This window comes from Diceros bicornis, chromosome 23 (assembly GCF_020826845.1).
Source record: "Diceros bicornis minor isolate mBicDic1 chromosome 23, mDicBic1.mat.cur, whole genome shotgun sequence".
Taxonomy (NCBI): Eukaryota; Metazoa; Chordata; class Mammalia; order Perissodactyla; family Rhinocerotidae; genus Diceros; species Diceros bicornis.
In genome coordinates this window covers 19197267-19216800 of record NC_080762.1, presented here as the reverse complement: position 1 = coordinate 19216800, position 19534 = coordinate 19197267, and the positions used below count along the sequence as shown (strand labels likewise).

Here is a 19534-nt window from a genome sequence, read left to right as displayed (position 1 = left end):
ATTAGTGTTTTAGTCTTACTGTCAATTAGTTTTCAAAGTCTTTAGGTGTTAGTGCTGTAAGGACTGGAGATCAGGACGTCTAGTCCCTTTTCTTTATATATGAGCTCTGAGTCCAGACTAAAATTGAAGCCTCCTGATATCTAGTTTATTATTTGGCTCTGTAATTCTAAATGAATGAAAGAGGAAATGAGTGAATATGAATAAATAAAATTGAATACTAGTTTGAGCCATACGCTGTGTAAGGAATTGAAGTTACGATATTGAGTAAGAGATTGTCACTCTGCAAAAGTTCTTCACTGTTTGTTGAGGAAGACAAACACATAAACAGATCTGCAATAACATAGTATGCTTAGTGCTATAACAGAACTATAAATAAAGTGTTTTGGGAGGCCGAGCCCGTGGCATAGAGGTTAAGTGCCTGTGCTCCGCTTTGGGGGTCCAGGGTTCGCAGGTTCAATTCCCGGGTGTGCACCGACACACCGCTTGTCAAGCCATGCTGTGGCAGCGTCCCATATAAATGAGGGGAAGATGGGCACAGATGTTAGTCCAGGGTCAGTCTCCTCAGCAAAAAAGAGGAGGATTGGCAACAGGTGTTAGCTCAGGGCTGATCTTCCTCACAAAAAAATAAATAAATAAAGTGCTTTGGGAGCACAGAGACTGTGGCAACTTATCTGTTTAGGAGAAGTCTAGGAAGACTACACAAAGGTAGTGTTGCTTGGCTAGTCTCGAGAATGAATGAGAGTTTGGCAGGCTGAAAAGAGGAAAATTAATTTCAGGTTGTGAGAATAGCATGTGTAGAGAGTATAGTATATTCAAGAACATTGAGAACTGGAGCATTTATTAATCACTATAATTAAAACCTAATGAAATTCATCAATATCGTCTTAGAGCAGCAATATGCTGTGCCATATTACCCAAGTTCATATGAAATATGCTAGTTCAAAACGTTGGTTTAACTAATAGGCGGCCACCTGGGGGCCTAAGGCCAGATTAGGCCACAAACAAGTTTTGTTTGGCCTGCACATATTTTAAAACATAAATTAGATATAGGCCTTTAAAAAATTGGGGAATTTCAAATGAAAATCTAGGCTTTTGGCAAATCAGAAAAGTTAATGTTGTTGCTACATTGTAGAGATCGAGTGGCACTGAATGGGAGCTCTGCCTGTTTATTTTTAATTAGAAAGTTCTTTATCCCCCCCCCTTTTTTTTTTTTGGTGAGGAAGATTGGCCCTGAGCTAACATCTATGCCCATCTTCCTCTGTTTTGTATATGGAAGGCTGCCACAGCATGGCTTGATAAGCGGTGTGTAGGTCTACGTGCGGGATCCGAACCTGCGAACCCTGCCACCTATGCGGAGCACGTGAACTTAACTAGTACGCCACCAGCCGGCCCCTCCTTCCTTTTTTTTTCCTTTTTAATCATAGACGTGCTCTTCTAGTTTGCCACAGTTCCCCGCTTACTGATATCACTCTTTTTATGTTAATTGTCTGTTCTCTAGGCTTGTGAATTCACCACTCTTCACTAATGCTTTCTCCTGGGGATACCAAGAATAATTTTATGGAGTAACATTTTATTTGTCCTTTAGTTTATTTCATTATCTACAATTGGTTAGGACTATGATCTCCTTTTTTTTTTTTTTTTAATATAAATCCCTCCCTTAAATATTTTTCTCAGTCTCATACATAATAGTAACTGTAGTTTTCATGCCTTTCAGTAATGCTTTTGGGTGCATTTTAATTTTATGAATCATAATGATATCTACCTTCATGTGAAAAGTTGGCTATGTATGTCAAATATTTTTAAAACTATAAGAACTCCTTAGTTTGCCTGTGGATTTGTTGGTAATTTTCAATAATTTGCTGATTTATTGTTTGGGAGCCATGGGTTGAATTTTTTCAGTTGCTTCTGTTATAAATTCATCATGTATGAGTATATTCAAACTCTAATTGAATTGATATGAATAACTTTCCAGAGGCTCTGCTGCTTAAAAGAATACCACAAGTTCTAGTCCTGGCTCTGCTAATAATTAACTCTTTGACCTTGAATAAATCATCTAAATCTCTGGACTTCTAATTTTCTTGTTTCTTAAATGGGGAGGTTGGGAGTAGATGATCCCTAGGGAAATAGAAGTACCTTTTATGATTCTGAGTTCCATAAATTTACTATTGCTCTATTAAGTAGTGTCTCATTTATTTTTAAACTGCTTGTTTTAGAACACCTGGCTCTCTAATAGTAAACATTAGGAGTTTTGTGAATTATAAGTTCAAATGTGTTCATTTATTGTTAATGATTTTGTAAATTTTCATTATGTTCTTTCTCAGTTCTTGTTTTACCAGATTGAGCAATCATTTTTTTTAAAGATTTGCATCTATGAAATCTGATTTCACATTGAATCTTACTAATCATAAGTCAGTCTTTCTCAGAGTTGTCCACTGCAGTCTTTACTCCCTCTCTTCTTCCCCTTTCTGATGTTTCTTTGGTGCTTTCATTTATTCTACTTTTATTTTTCCTTAGTTTGAAGCTGCGTGGGCATTAACTAATATAGCATCTGGAACTTTTCTGCATACCAAGGTAGTGATTGAAACAGGGGCTGTTCCAATTTTCATCAAACTTCTTAATTCAGAGCATGAAGATGTTCAGGAACAGGTAAGTTTCTAATTTGAACTGTTATATTTACTAGATTTTAATTTTTTCCTGAAAGTACCATTTGTGATTATGATTTGAAATTCATTTTGTGCCAAATTGCCTAATCATTGCATTTGTTAAAATGCAGTCATTTCTATTCAGCGTCAAATTAGAGGGAGGAAAAATGAACTGTCTCCAGAATAATCCTGTGTTCTCTATAAGTGTGATGTCAGCTATCATAGGAATTACTATTCCCATTTATAAAAGAGCATACTGAGACCCGGAAAAGTTAGTAGCTTGCTCAAAGTCACAGTGAATGGCTGAACCAGGTTTTAAACTTGGGCCCATCTGACTCCTTATTTTTTGTATGTGCATAGATTATTTTGTTGTTTCTTTTAAAAATATCACATTATTTTAAATAGAACCATTTTTAAATAAACTTAGTGAATAAATTCTCATAATTGTTGTAAGAAGGAAGATTTAATTACATATAATTTGTACCATTTAAAGAAAATTCAGTGTTTTGGTATTTTTGTTTTGAATTATTTTTATGCAAATTGATCTGTTGATCTTTCTACTGTTCCATTCATCCATTCAGTTTTATGTAATTTTTTTCCCACTTAACACTAACATTAGGAGCCTTGTTTTGTAGCATTAATTATTCTTCCAAGAAAATTTTACTGATTACTCAATATCCATTCAAGTATGTACCATAATTTATCTATTCCTCAATTTATGTTTGAGTTATTTTTAGCTTATTAGTATTATTAATAATATTGTGATGAACATCATTATATATTAGTCTTTATGTGCCTCTTGATTATTTCATTAGGGAAAAATGACTTTACCTGGTCAAAAGATAAATTTTTTTAAAGTTCATATTACATATTTCAAAGTTGACCTCCAAAAAAGTTGTACCAGTTGATATCCCCACCAACAGAATATTAGACTTCACAGGGGGGAAAATGTCATTACTTTCACAATTTTTCATAAAAAAATAGAAAATGAACTTAGGTCTAGGGTAGATGTTAAAAATATTAACTCATATTTTAAATGTTAAAACAGAATTTTCCCAATTGAAAAAGTAACTTGTGTTAATTTTGTACTTACCTGAAAAATTTGAAATGAGAATATAATAAAATGATAATTTGCATTTGCATAATTTCTCATCTAATTGAAATTTATAAGTGAATCATCTTTAATGCCATTTATTTTAAAAATTATAATGAACCTGGACTAATTCTAAACTTATATTCAAGGATCAATCCAAACTAATTCTCAAGTTAGCTTTACCTCACTTTTCTACATTTTGTTTCTCCTTCCCTTCTTCTTTTACAAATCATCCCTTCCCAGTGAGTGGATTTCTTGGCATAGGTGCAAACCTCTAGTATAGGTAACTGGAAAGTTCACTAAATAGATATATTGTGCCTCTCCATGTAGATTCGGAGTCGACAAACTATGCTCTTTGTTGAGCAGAATAAACATTTCACTAGTATGTAAGGAAAATTTTTAAAATGCTTTCTTTCAATTTGATTAAAAATATTATTAAATGGCATTTTTAAAGTTTTCCTTTCTTACCGCCCTACTAGCATTTTTTTCCACATCTTGAAAACTATCACTTTGTTCATTTTGTACCAAAATCTCATTCTTAACATAGAGCATCTTATTTAGGATATTGTCCTAAGAGAATATCTTTTTCTTATTTTTCTAAGGCTGTTTGGGCACTTGGTAATATTGCTGGTGACAATGCAGAGTGCAGAGATTTTGTTTTGAATTGTGACATACTTCCACCTCTTTTAGAGTAAGTACTCTAAATTTATCATAATTAAATTACTACTACTTTTGGAAAAGAAAACTATAGTCTCCACTATATTTTTACATAGACAATTAAGTTCTTCAGTGATGCTTTTAAATTTGGCTTATGTTCAACCATGCCTGCAATAGCTTGAAAGTAGGTACAACAAAAAAAACTTTTCAAATTGTATCATGTCTGTGTCTTTTATGTCCTCTTAAGCTATACTCATAGTGGTCATTGCTTACTTGATGCTTACTGTGCTAACATAATTATTCTACAAAACAAGGATATGTAGTAGTTTTTAATACAATAAAAATTTAAATATTGCTAAAATGGAGACTCTAATACATGAACAGATGGTATATTTAGAATGTCAGTAGGTTTTTATATTTGATTTTGAAATGTTGAGAATAAAGATCATAAGAGATTTTTCTTTTCAAAATTAGAATTTTACTTAAAATGACTTATCTGGTGGTTTTTTTCAACTACTTTGCATTTTTTTTAAAGAAATTACTCTACAATATAAAGTCCTTTACAGAAATGACATAAAATTATTTGAAAGATAGGTTTCTTTATACACCTTGGTTATCATTCACTAAGAGGATCTTTATTTAGGCTAAATGCCAATGGCAAGTAGTAGGAAAAAAGAAATAATTGGGGAGATGTTTGAAAGAAAAATTTTACTCTTATTATTTCTGTGCCATTCTCCAGCCTCTCCAAGCTGAGGAATTGAGTAGAAAGAGTAATTTGTAGATACTAGTTTGCAAGAGAGATTTTATTCTTATAGAGAGAGTAGCTTTCTGTGAACAGAAGTGATTTCTCAGCATGATTTCATTCAACTAACATTGAATATCTGCATTGTGCAGGCCACTGAACCACTCACTATAATTTCATTTATTTTGGGCTTATCCAAAGTTAATATTCCATAGTATTTGAGAATTTAACTGAAATATATAAATACTGATTTACAGTTTAATATCAGAGTCATTTTGAAGTTTGTATTATTAAAGACATCTTTTAAATTTTCAATTTGAGATTTTTCTGGCCTGATTATGTCGTTTGTAGATTGACTGAGCTCTTTGTTTGTCTTTTCATTTCTGCTTCTCTGTCTCTAGTTCATTTTATTATTTGTTAATGTCTCAAGTTGGTAATGGTTTATGAAATAGTAAGTAAGCATTTCTTACGTCTAATTCTTTTAAATGTTCTAAGGAGCTTTTAATCATGACCAAAGAAACCAAACTAAAAAATAAAACTCTAATGGAGAACAAACAGTACCCAGCTGTGTAGTGCTTGTTATGAATATATCATATCAGGAAAGAGTGGGCTTACAAAGTTGGAAAGTTTCAAAGTTTCATTTAAAAAATTGAGAAAGATAATAAAGTTATGTCAAGTTAGCTCCCAGATACTCTCACTTTAGTTGGACAAAAGGAGAAAAGTTTGTTATTAGCTTTTAAAGATTACAGATTATCTGTTGTTCACATTGAAATTCACATTCATCTAATGCTTAAGTAAATATAAAACTTCTATTAATGTATGATTTTATCAATTCTGTTTGAGTTTTAATTTGTTTTATTGTAAATCATTTGATTCTTGGTAAATGTAAACCTTTTTACTACTGTAGATTTTATATACTGACACAACTTTGTTTTTTTAATTTAATTCAAATTTAATTTATAATATAGCAAATCTATAAGTTTTAGTATGTTGTGTTTTCTTTTTCATTTATTTCAAAGTATTTTCTAGTTTTCCTGAGAGTTTTTTTGACCCATGGGTTATTTAAGAGTATGTTTACTTAATTTCCACGTATTTGTGAATTTTCCGTTTTTTCTTCTATTAGTGATTTATAGTTTCATTCCATTGTGGTCAGAGAAGATACTTTGTATGATTTCAGTCTTTTTAAATATATTAGACTTGCTTTGTGATCCACTTATCCAATTTGTGATACCAATATAGTTTCAATAATATACAGAAGTTCTATTCCTATACACCTCTGTCCCACCCCCTTTAGTTGTTATTGTCACAAATTACGTCATTATACATTATGTGCTCGTTAACATAGATTTATAATTCATAATGCATTTGTCTTTTAAATCATATAGAAAAAAAGAAACATTACAAACCAAAGTATAGTGATACTGCTTTTTATATTTACCTATGTAGTTATCTTTAGCAGTGTTCTTTATTTCTTTGTCTAGTTTTGAGTTATTATTTATTATCCTTTTATTTCAGCCTAAAGGACTCCTTTTAGTTACCCTTACAAAGCAGATTTACTAGTGATGAATTTCCTCAGCTTTTGTTATTCTGGGGATCTTTTACTTTCTCCTTCATTTTTGAAGGATAGTTTTGCTGGGTATAAAATTCTTGGTTGACAGTTTTTTTTCTTTTGGCACTTCAAATATGTAATCTCATTGCCTTCTGTCCTCCATGGTTTTTGATGAGAAATCAGCTCCTGATCTTAATGAGGAATCCTTGTACATGATGGGTCACTTCTCTCACTGCTTTCAGATTCTCTCTTTGTCTTTGGCTTTTGATAGTTTGATTATTGTGTCTTGGTGTGGATTTCTTTGAGAGTGTCTTACTTGCATTTCATTTAGCTTCTTAAGTTTGTAGATTCATATCTTTTATCAAATTTGATGTTTCAGTCATTATTTCTTCACATATTCTTTCTACTCTTTTTTCTCCTCTCCTTTTCAAACTCCTATTATGTGTATTTGGTATGTTTGATGGTGTCCCACAAATCTCTTAGACTGTGTTCATTTTTAATCATTCTTTTTCCTTCCCCTCCTCAGACACAATAATTTCAATTTACCTATTTTCAAATTTGCTAATTATTTCTTCCGTCTGCTCAAATCTACTATTGAACCCCTCTAGTAAATTTTTTATTTCAATTATTGTACTTTTAAGCTCTATAATTTAGTTCCTTTTCATTTTGATTTCTTTATTGATAATTCTTCAGTTGCTGAGACATCATTCTTCTAATTTCCTTTCATTCTTTGTCAATGAGTTCTTTAGCTCTTTTGAGCATATTTAAGACAGTGGATTTAGTCTTTGTGTAGTAAATCCAATGTCTGTGGTTCCTCAAGGACAGTTTCTTTTCATTTATATTTTCTACTGTTAATAGGCCATACTTTCTTATTTCTTTTCATGCCTTATAATTTCTCATTGAAAACTGGACATTTTGATTATTATAATGTGGCAACTTTGGAAATCAGATTCTCCCCTCTCCCCAGGGTTTATTGTTGCTGCTTGTTGTAGTTGTTTGTTTGTTTAGGAACTTTTTTGAATGAATTTTCTAAAGCCTGTATTCTTTGTCATCTGCAGTCTCTGAAGTCTCTGGTCCTTTAACTTAGTGGTTAGCTAATGGTTTGACAGCAGAGATTGCCTTAAATGTCTGGAAACAAAAGAAAAAAGAGAGAGAGAAAGAGAAAAAACTCTCCAGGTGTTTACAGGTTGGCTTTGGGTTGGGCCATTCTTCCAATGCTTAACAAGACCAGCAACTATGACTTACCCTTCGCTTACTGCTTGCATTGAGCCTAAAGGTCAGCTAGAGTGAAAGCTTACAGTCTTATCAAGTTTTTTCTGAGTATGCACTTTTCCCTGGGCATCTGTGTGGCCTTCTAGAGTGTCTGGTATATGTGAGAACTTTTCAAATCCTTTATTCCCCAAAGTATTTCATTCCCCAGCTTTTCCACCTGGGCTTTGAGCGTGTCTATTGTTTGCCTCAACTATATCCTTTGCTCTAGGTTTCAGTACCTTGTTCATTTGCCTTTCAATATTTTTGAGGAACATTCTTTATGTAGCTACTTCTCCACCCTGAGAGAGTTCCCAGTTAAGCAAAACAAAGGCAAGCCCCTTGCATCAGTCCTTCAGGGAGCCCCCAGGCAGGTCAAAACAAACACACACAATTCCTTAGAAACAGAAACTCTTTTGCTTCCTTTGGAACCAAAAACTCACAGTGGGAACTCAGGCTCTTGTCTTCTTGTCTGCTGCTAGACTGGGGAGGGGGCTGGGCAAGGGTAAGTTAAAATGCCTAAAGCTCTCCTACCGTGTTTCAGACTTTTCCTGGTTAAAAGTTTTCTTGGTTACTGTAAACTTTTGACTATCTTTGAGAGTTCCAATCAAGTTGATTCTGACAGGGTTTGCATGTTTTTTTTTGATATTTCTGGGGAAGGATAGACCCAGAGTTCCCTTCTTTACCGTTTTTGCTGATAGCACTCCAGAACCGAGATTTTTTTTTTTAAACCTAAGTTCTCTATACTTCTAGCAGGTTGCAGGTCAGACATACTAAGACAAGCAATCTGTCCAAAAGAAAACCATTTCCCTTCTCAACAACTTATTTTCATTCAATTTGACCGATTCCTTTCTTCCTGAATTTGTATAATGTATTCTTTTTGTGGTCAAAGCAAAAGTAATCTAATACTCTTTTTAAAGTACATAGAAATAAGTAAGTCAATTTCCCATGACACCCTTTATTTTGAACATGTTTTTATGTCTTTTAAGAATTCATCCTTATCATAGAATCAAAATTTTAAAAATAGAGCTGTGGTATGTTTATTTTTGTTTCTGGAAATATAATGAATTTTAAAAACTTTTTTTTCCTGTATTGCCAGATCAGTTTGACTGCCTTATAAAATATATTGAGAATTTTTATATTATGGTAGAAAATAGCTAAAGAGGAAAAATGAATGTAAAGTGACAATTCCTTTTTTTTTTTCTTGGCAGGTTATTAACAAATTCAAACAGACTTACAACAACCAGAAATGCTGTATGGGCCCTCTCAAATTTATGTAGAGGCAAAAACCCTCCTCCAAACTTCAGTAAGGTATGAGTAAAATAAACAAATTAAGGAATCTGTCTACATAAACTTTTAAGTCTCCTTATAATAGATTTTTAGAGATTGAAGGGACTTTATTCTTTTTTTTGTAATTATTTTCTTTATTGACTAGATAAATAAGTATTTGCACATATATAAAATCAAAGGATATACAGTGAAAAGAAAGTTTGTCTTCTCCTCTTATCCCCAGTCCCCATGAATTCCTGTCCTCAGAGGCAACCACTGTCACTAGATGTTTATGTATCTTAGAGTTGACTTTAACAATCTTCTGGTCTAGTTCTTTTCATTTATAGGAAATTGAAGCCCCCCAGAAGATTAAGGTAATTCATCTTGGTCCATTGTTAGTTATAAAATTGGAATAGTAACTAGTCCAGAGTGGCTTGTGCCTTCTCACTGTACTTTTTATCTATTAGAATATCTTTTTCCTCATCTACTAATACTCTGCTGCTAGAAGAATAGGTTATTAATAAATTCCCAATCTAGTTCTATCGTCTTACCAATAAGGTGTTGTTAGGATTTGAGTAAATATTTACATTTTGAGATCTTTTTGTTTTAATTATATTACATGGTTTTTACGAGTTCTTTACCCATAAGCAGGCAGTGAAAAATTTTGTAATAACAAGCACTTTCTATAAATAATTCATTTTTTAAAAGTTTTTCTCATATTGATGATAATACCTTTGCTATTTATCTAGTATGTTTTCCTGGAGAATTTGATTATTTGAAAGATACTGAAATTTATAAATTTATAAATTATATACTTATGTGATAGTCTAAACCACATTTTTCTAGGCTTTCGTTTTAAAGTGATTAACTTTATGAAACATCTCATGGAACACTAAGGACTTAGAGAAGTTACACAGATTTTGAGAAGTCGTGTTGTAATCTGGATTTCAGGCGAATTCATATTTATAATAGTGGTTAATAGACATTATTTAATAGCTGGCAAAAAAAGGAATATCGATTGGGAGACTGTTTCTTATTTTCTCTTCTGTCCTCTTACCTCTTATGACCTTGCTTCCTACTTCACTGAGAAAATTGAAGCACTCAAAAGTGAACTTGTGTAGGTAACTGTCACCACATTTACCATCCTGTCATCATGTGTACCTATTTATTATACTTTTTGTCATTGTTGGTTATTTTTCCCATGCTGCTCTATAAACTTAATTCATCTGCTTCTATGCTGAATAATTTTCTGTCTTCTCTGTTCAGAGTCATCACTCCAGCAATTTCCTTTTCTCTCTCCAACATTAACAATTATTTTCCTCTCTCCTACATCATTCTCATTCCTATAAAAATATGCCATTATTTCTCCCTCGTTAAATCTTTTCTTAATGCCTGGGGGCTCCTATCAGTTTCTTTGTTAACCACCACCCCATTTCTTTGCTCCATTTTACAGCAAGACTACTTATTTATCTCTGTTTGCATTGTCTACTTTTTCTCTCCTTGCATTGTTTCTTGAATCCACTCCAATCAGGATTTTCCCTCAGTCACTGCACTGAAACTGCCTCCACATTGTGGAGGACAAATGGAGACAAATGTCTCCACATTGTGAAGTTCAGGGGTCAATGGTTAGACCTCATCTTACTTGACTTGCTAAAGTACAGTGGTCATTTCTCAGTTTTCATGTTACCTGGTCTGTTGCCTGCAAGTGACACAACTGATTACTCTTTCCACCAATACAACCTTTTTTCACTTGGATTTCAGGCCACTGTACTCTCTTGGTTTCCTTCTACCTCAGTGACTGCTCCTTTTCAATTTCATTTGTTAGTTCTGCCTCTTCTCTTTTACCTCCTAAAGTTGAGAGTACAAAGTGTATGGTTCAGCTTTTTCTTGTCTTTATTTACGCTTACTTTCTTGTTCATTTCATCCATTCTGTGACTTTAAATATCATCCACATGCCAGCAACTTTCAAATTTCAATGTTTGGCTCAGATCTTCTGAGCTCCAAACTCAGCATCTTTATTTGGATATCTAATAGGCATCTTATACTCAGCATATCTAAAACATAACTCCTGCTCTTTTCCCCCCAAATTCTGCTCTGCCAGCAGTCTTTCCTATGTCAGTTAGTGGAACTTCTATCTTCCATTACTCAGATGAAAAACTTTTATAATTTTTCGCCTTCTTTTATCTCACAGTCTTCATCCACTCCATCAGAAAATTCTTTTGTCTCTACTTCTGAAATATATTCAAGTAGGGATCCCTCTAGCCAAATTTGGTACTATTTGAGGATCAAAATGAATATTTTGAAAAGAAAGGAAATATTTTTAACAGATTGGGCAAAAAATAATACACAGGTCTTTCCTATTACTAAAATTAAAATGGAAAAAGGGAAGCTCTTTTTTACAGAAAAATACCAACTTATACATGTAGAAGGACTATTAGAAAAGACAACCACCACAGTAATTGATTTAGGCAAAAATCATCAATGAGTTCTAAAACCTTCAGGTGAAAGATTATTAGGGAACTGGATATTCACATAATCTAAAAACATCACCCTACAGAGTATCTATTAATTACACAGGAGTTAGGAGGGAATTATATTTGCTGTTGAGAATTCCAGCAGACACCAACCACCTTAACCTTAAGTGATTAAACTTGACATCACTAATAAAGGGAAAACTGACATGTGCCTTCAAATGTGATGTGACTAAAAGGAACACATCATTACCTATGTAAGACAGCTGCCAGAAATGTTTAACCTGAACTTAGTAATGAGGAAACAACAAGACAAATCAAGATTGAGGGATATTCTACAAAATAAATGTCCTGGTCTCTTTAAAAATATCAGTGTATGAAAGACCACAGATAGGCTGGGAACTATTCAAGATTAAAAAGCAGTAAAGATACTTACACACCTATTAGAATGGTTAGAATCTGAAAAACTGACAATACCAAGTGCTGACAAGATGCAGAGCAACTGAAACTCTTATATATTCTAATCGGAATGTAAAATGGTATAGACACTTTTAACAGGCAGTTTCTTGCTATAATTTCTGGCAATACGGCACTTACCCAAGAAATATGAAATAGTATGTCTACAAAAAGACCTATATGTAAATGTTTATGGCAGCTTTATTCATAATCACTAAAAATTGGAAACAGCCCAAATGTACATCTATTGGTGTATGGATAAACAGATTATGGTTCATTCATATGATGGAATACAACTCAACAATAAAAGGAACAAACTACTGATACGGGCAACAACATGAATGAATCTCACAAACATTAAGCTAAATGAAAGAAGCCACATGCAAATGCTGCACCTTGTATGATTCCATTTTTTGGAAAAGACATTGATTCCAATATTTTGGAAAAGACAAAACTTGAGAAACAAAAAACCAGATTGGTGATTGCCTGAGGGGAAGGAATTGATTATAAAGGGGCAGAAGAGAACTTTTCAGGGTGATAGAAATAGTCTGTATCTTGATTGAGTTGTAGCCTTACAACTGTATACATTTGTCAATACTCTCGTTAAAACTTGTACACCTGATGGGCTGGCCCCGTGGCGTAGCGGTTAAGTGAGCATGCTCAGCTGCTGGCGGCCCAGGTTTGGATCCCAGGCGCACACCAACGCCCCGCTTGTCAGGCCATGCTGTGGCAGCGTCCCACATAAAGTGGAGGAGGATTGGCATGGATGTTAGCTCAGGGCTGATCTTCCTGACAGGACAAAAACACAAAACTGTACACCTGAAAAGAGTTAATTTTACTGTATGTAATTTATACCTCAATAAACCTGATTTTTTAAAAAGACACTGAGACATAACAAATAAATGCAATGTTTAATTATTGATTAGATCATGAATCAAAATTAAGTTTTAGCTTAAAAAATTTGAATTTGCTTTATACCTTAGATAATAGTATTGCATCAGTGTAAAATTCCCTGGTTGTGATAATTATATTGTGATAAAAGAATGTAGAAGAATGCCGTTTTTCTTAGGAGATATATGCTGAAGTATTTAGGAGTGAAGTATCATAATGATGTCTGTAGTTGGTTCTCAAATAGGTCAGTAGAAATTTGTTTTTAAATATATATATATATATACATATGTATATATATATGAATGTGGAGAGACAGCGCAAATGTAACAAAATGTTAACTGGTGAATCTAGGTGAGTAGCATTTGGGTGTTCTTTGTACTTTTTGTTTTTTTGCAAATTTTCTATGAGTTTTGAATTTTTCAAAATAGCATACTAAGGAAGGAAATAAATCACCTCCCTTGATACCACTTGGACCATGCTACCATCTCTCTGTCACCTGGGTTATTTTTCAGGAGGCTAACAAATCTTGCCTCTCTCTCTGCCCACTCATCATTTTCTATTCCCAAGGTAGCAGCCAGGATGATCCTGCTAAAATGTTGGTTCATACCACATCTCTGTTCAGAACCCTGCAATGGCTACCTATATTTTATTCAGAGTAAAAGATAAAATTGTTAAATATCCTACAAGAATTTTCATCATTTGGCCCTTTTGTTATCTCTTATTCATCTCCTACTTTTTTCCATCTCATTTCACTCCAGCCACACTGGCCTCTGCTGTTCTTCAAATTCACAAAGCACGCTCTTGCCTTTGCTCTAGTTGTTCCTTCTGCCTAGAGCAGTGGTTCTCAAAATTTTTGGTCTCAGGACCTCTTTCCACACTTAAAAATTATGAGGACCCAAAGTTTTTGTTTATGTGGTTTATATCTAGTGATATTTACTATATTAGAAATTAAAGCTGAGAAAAATTTTAAATATTTATTCATTTAAAAATAACAATAGAGCCAGCCCTGATGGCCTAGTGGGTTCAAGTTCAGCACACTCCGCTTTGGTGGCTTGGGTTTACTTCCTGGGCATGGAATCACACCACGTATCTGTCAGTAGCCACACTGTGGTGGCGGCTCACACAGAAGAACTAGAAGGACTTACGACTAGAATATACAACTATGTACAGGGGCTTTGGGGAGATAATTAAAAAAAAAAGAGAGGAAGATTGGCAACAGATGTTAGCTCAGAGCGAATCTTTGGAAAAAAATAAAAATAACAATAACAAACCTGTTACATGTTAAGTAACATTTTTATGAGAAATGTTTTTCAAAACAAGAAAATTTTTGTGAGAAGAATAGTATTGATTTACATTTTTGCAGATCTCTTTAATATCTGGAGACAGCTGGATTCTGATTTCTGATTCTGCATTCAATCTGTTGTGATATGTTGTTTTAGTTGAAGTAGATGAAGTCTTTTCAGATAATCATATATATTCTTTGATACTACTCCAAAATTTAGGTGGTAGTTTTTTAAAGGTTGGTTGCATTAAGGAATCTGAAAACATATCATTGAACCTTTTGTATGCTCTTACATTAAAATCCATTGGTCTTTCTTGCACTTTGAATGCATCTTTTTCTCATGCATGATTTTTGTAGCATCATACATTTGGAAAACATTCCATACGTTTGGAAAATATCCTCACTGAATTATGCAGCTGTCCCAAAAGTTGACACATTTCATTATACAATATTTTTGAAAAATCACAATATCACCACCAGTATCAGGAAGCTGTCAGACTTAACAATGGTGGATACAGATTTTCTAAAATTCTTATTTTTGTTTGGAATCTCAAAATTTATCATTGGCAACAAGTATTTCAACTATTTTCCTTGATGTGATAGGCTCATTTTGTTTATTTTCTAAAAAAATAAAATGTCTGCCAAATATCTAAGACTGAATAAAGATTAAAAGTCAAACTTTCAAGGGGCCGACCCAGTGGCGCACTCAGTTAAGTACACGTCCTCTGCTGCGGTGGCCCGGGGTTTGCTGGTTTGGATCCTGGGCGCGCACCGACGCACCGCTTGTTAAGCCATGCTGTGGCGGTGTCCCGTATAAAGTAGAGGAAGATAGGCACAGATATTAGCCCAGGGCCAGTCTTCCTCAGCAAAAAACAGGAGGATTGGTATCGGACGTTAGCTCAGGGCTGGTCTTCCTCACCAAAAAAAAAAAAAAAAAAAAAGTCACTCTTTCAAGTAAAACTAGTGTTCCATGGGGAAAAAATGGCTAATTCAGCTTGCAACTCAAACAAATGCTTTTCTTGGAGTCCACCATCATACTTTGGTATGCAGAAGAGCTTTGTGCATATCTCACATTTCATCTCGCAATATATTCAAAAGACATATATTTAAGAGTTGAGATTTAATAAAATTGGTAATTTTTACTGCTTCCTCAAGGAAATTCTTAAATGAAACTGGCTTCCTTCCTCCCTTTTAACTGTAGATGTGTGGAGGTAAAGAATACAAAGATCTATAGCACGTTTTGGTACTACTGCCTTGATTTGTGCTAAGTTGCTAATAGTTTTACCTGCTGTGCTTTTTTACCTTCATTGCAAATGTCAACAAAATGAAAAAGACCAATTATGTGTTAGTATAATTATGAAAATAGTTTTGGCATCAGAGACCACCTAAAGGTTTCAGCAATCCCCCAGGGGTCCACAGACCATACTTTGAGAACCATTGCCCTATAACGCTACTTAATATCTACCTGATTCCTTCATCTCTTTAAGTGCTTGCTTAGAAGTCAGCTTTTCTGTGACCTCTATTCTGACTGCTATATTTAATAATATAATCTGTCACTACGCCCAGCCACTGAGCCCCACACTTTACTCTAATTTTCCTCATCACCTTTTAACATAGTATGTTTTTCTATTTATTACTATTTTTAAAATATCTTTCTTCCACTAAAATATAAACTCCTTAGAGTTAGGATCCTTGTCTCGTTTACTTATGTATTCCAAACTTACAGTGTAATGTCACATTAACAGGGCTTAAGACTTTTGTTAGGTAAATTTTCTTTTTTTTATTTATTTATTTTTTTGAGGAAGATAGGCCCTGAGCTAACATCTGTTGCCAATCTTCCTCCTTTTTTCTCCCCAAAGCCCCAGTAGATAGTTGTATGTCATAGTTGTACATCCTTCTGGTGGTTCCATGTGGGATGCGGCCTCAACACGGCCGGAGAAGCGGTACGTCAGTGCGCACCTGGGATCCGAACCCTGGCCGCCAGTAGCTGAGTGCGCACACTTAATCGCTAAGCCACGGGGCCGGCCCTCATTCAATTATTTTTGAAATTTTCATTTCCACAATCATATTTTATATTTTCGAGAATCATTTTTCTTGTTCTCTGATTGCTCACCTTTATATAGAATTCTGTTGTTTTATAGACTCAGCAAATTGTCTTCTCTCTCTGAGGATTGATAATTTTTTTGAAGTTTTCTTTTTTCTGGTGTCTTTATTTCTTTGTACGTTTTTGTTTTGTTTATGGTTTGTTTGTCTTAGTCTTTTTCCTGCTGGAGGTTCTCATACATCTGGCATTCTGGACATACTTAGGAGGCAGGCTGAAAAACTGATAGGAAGATGTGTGTAGGTGGGTGTATATGCTCATCATCTCCTGGGCTTTGTTGTAGAGTAATTGGGCAGCAAAACCATATTTTGTTTGAGGAACTCCAAATTTCATTATGTTTTCTGAGACTGTTCTGTTTCTCCAGAGACAGATTTTCCAGTTTCCTGCTGGAAGGCGGGTAGATTGGGGTGAGGTATGGAGTAGGTAATACTCCTGGAGCTCTGGGAGCTGGGCATTGGAAGAGGGCTAGAGGTTTTCATCAATCAGGATGTAAACTTTTACTTAATCTCTCTAGTTTCGACTCCGGTGCTTCATTTCAGCTTTTCCTATGCCTGATACCTGAAAGTTCAGTTTCTGTAGTTCACTTTTTGTTGTTCAGTTTCTCCTTAAAATAAACCTCTAGTCTTTGGTAGCATTGAGAATGTTAGACACCTACCTGTGTGGTAGGGACCCAGAGTCTAACCTGCTTCTCATTTAGATTTTTAGTCTTTCCTTCTATTTTAGCACCACGCCTCTTCCCTGCCTTCTGTAATACCTGGTACCTCGGATTCCTAAGGCGCTTTAGGGTGATGGTTGGAGGATAAATTTCCTAAGTCAGATTATCTCCCTTTATTCGCCTTCATCTTCATATATTGTGTGCAGGATTATAAATGTCTACTGGTCTCCTCAAATACAAATAGAGATTTGTATTTCTATTTCTTCTTTTCCTTGTTTTCAGAAGACAGTGGGGGCAGAAGTATTTTTATTTTGCTCTCTTAAAACTAGAAATCTGTAGTACATTATTTTTTTAAATCAGTAAGAAGATATGTATCAACTACACTGATTTTTTTTTTTTTTTTTTGCTCAAAACTTTATATTTGCTTTAGAAAACTGATTTTCACATTTCTGTGTTCAAGGAGGAGGAGATAGTTGGCGAGGGTGGAGGCATGATTTTTAGGGAAGGTTCCAGTTGTGCAGATTCTATTTACTAACTTATGGATGAACACATCTACTTTGTGAGACAACTGATTTCTATTCCTGGGCCCTAGAGTCATCCTTACAGGAAGGGCCCAGGAGAGAAGATAAGTATTTTCAGAAGATTATAGTTTATATACTGGCAATCTTTAAAATAGAGGTAAAGAGAAAATTTATCTAGAATATTAGACATAAGACATCACTTTTTATTTGTAGCATATCTAACATTTAACATAGAGCTCTTATCTGAGGAGAGAGACTAAGGGATATGTTTGGTTGCTGATTTAAAAAAAAACTAAGGAATGTAGAATCAATACTGATCATGGCAATAAAAAGAGCCAACATCTGAGTGCTTACTATATGCCAGGCACCGTTCTAAGATGCCATGTGCGTGCTTACTGATTTAACAGTACCATGTTATCCCTGTTTTATTAAATGAAGAAATTGGGATTTAGAGATGTTAGGTAATTTGCCCAAGGTCTCACAACTAGTGAGTAGTGATTGAACCTAGGTCTGTCTGATTTGAGACAGGGAGGATCATAGACTTTATCTAATTCAGCCCTCTTTGTTTCACAGATTTAGAAACTGAGTCTCAGAGAGGTGAAGTGACTTACCCCCCTCACAACTAATTAATTATAGTGTTAATGCCAGAGGGATTAAAAATCTTTATTGTCATATGTATATTTTTTTAATTGAAGATTTAGGGTTTCAATACATTAAGAGGAAGTACAGTTTATTAGTGACTTCCATTTAAAAACCCTTCAGATTTCTTTTTATATTTTCTATACCTTCAGTCATCAAATGATTATTAGATTTATTTCCAGTAAGGTACATATAATAAGTAAAGTGAGGTTCTTTTAAGTTAGATCATATTCCATGATCATTATATTAAACATTTAACTGAAATATTTTGGCTTCTCTCAGTTTTGCTATGCCTTTTTTGGAGATGTGTGTATATGGTTTAGAAATAGACAGAGGATCCTAAATACATATTTCGTTATTTTTAAAAAACTTTAAATTATTACATACTTTATTCAGTATAAGATAATAGGAATCAATTCATGTTCATATATCTGATCATAATATTAAAATAGACTGTTTTAATTTCTTTGGTATTTTTGTAGCATTAAATTTTTGTTTTGAAATGAATTCCATATTTTCCTAAAGAAACTTGGTTTTAGATAGAAGAAAATTTTAAATATTGGCTCTTTCTTCCCTTCCAGGTTTCACCTTGCTTAAGTGTCCTGTCACGATTGTTGTTTAGCAGTGACCCAGATGTATTAGCAGATGTGTGTTGGGCCCTTTCTTATCTCTCTGATGGACCCAATGATAAAATTCAAGCAGTCATTGATTCTGGAGTCTGTCGAAGATTGGTGGAACTTTTGATGTAAGTATAATTTATGATTAATAATTGTATGATTATGTATTAAGTTTAGCAATTAGGGTAATGGCCTCATAAACATCTCAAGAATCACTGTCTTCAGGAAGGATTGAAAAGCTACCAACCCAACTTTGCAGAATAGCTGTAATACTGAAAAATTGACCCTTAAATGTGTATCTTATATCCTATAGTTAGGACTAATTATTTTGTTAATGAATTTCCTTAATTTTATATGATTTCTTTATGAACGAGAGGGACTTAATTCAAGAAGTATTTATGGAATGCCTGTGACCTGCTAGAGTGTTGTATAAGACATTTTTAATGAAGTATAGAACATAGTTCCTGCTCTCACAGAACCAATAATCTAGTTAATTGTTCATTACCATAATTAATTTGTGTGCAAGTCCATGTAGTGAAAATCATTTCATGTGTATTAAGGAGAATATATTTCTCTTTGCTGGGCTATTATTGCTACCGTCTTTAAAAAGAACAGATTTCCTATACCAAGAAGTTAAAAAGTTGTAAGAAAACTTGTTTTAAAAAGACTTTATAGTTTCTTCATCCTCTTATTTAAAAAAA

At 33.9% G+C, this 19534-nt stretch overlaps 1 protein-coding gene across 1 annotated transcript in view; it reads left to right on the top strand.

The window, feature by feature from the left end:
- KPNA5 (karyopherin subunit alpha 5) overlaps positions 1-19534 on the top strand; it is a 46521-nt gene that overhangs the window by 11263 nt on the left and 15724 nt on the right. Inside the window, exons 6-9 of the mRNA XM_058566398.1 lie at positions 2515-2646; positions 4338-4426; positions 9143-9242; positions 18798-18961. Of these exons, the coding sequence (XP_058422381.1) occupies positions 2515-2646; positions 4338-4426; positions 9143-9242; positions 18798-18961 (485 nt within the window). The remainder of the gene's footprint in view (positions 1-2514; positions 2647-4337; positions 4427-9142; positions 9243-18797; positions 18962-19534) is intronic.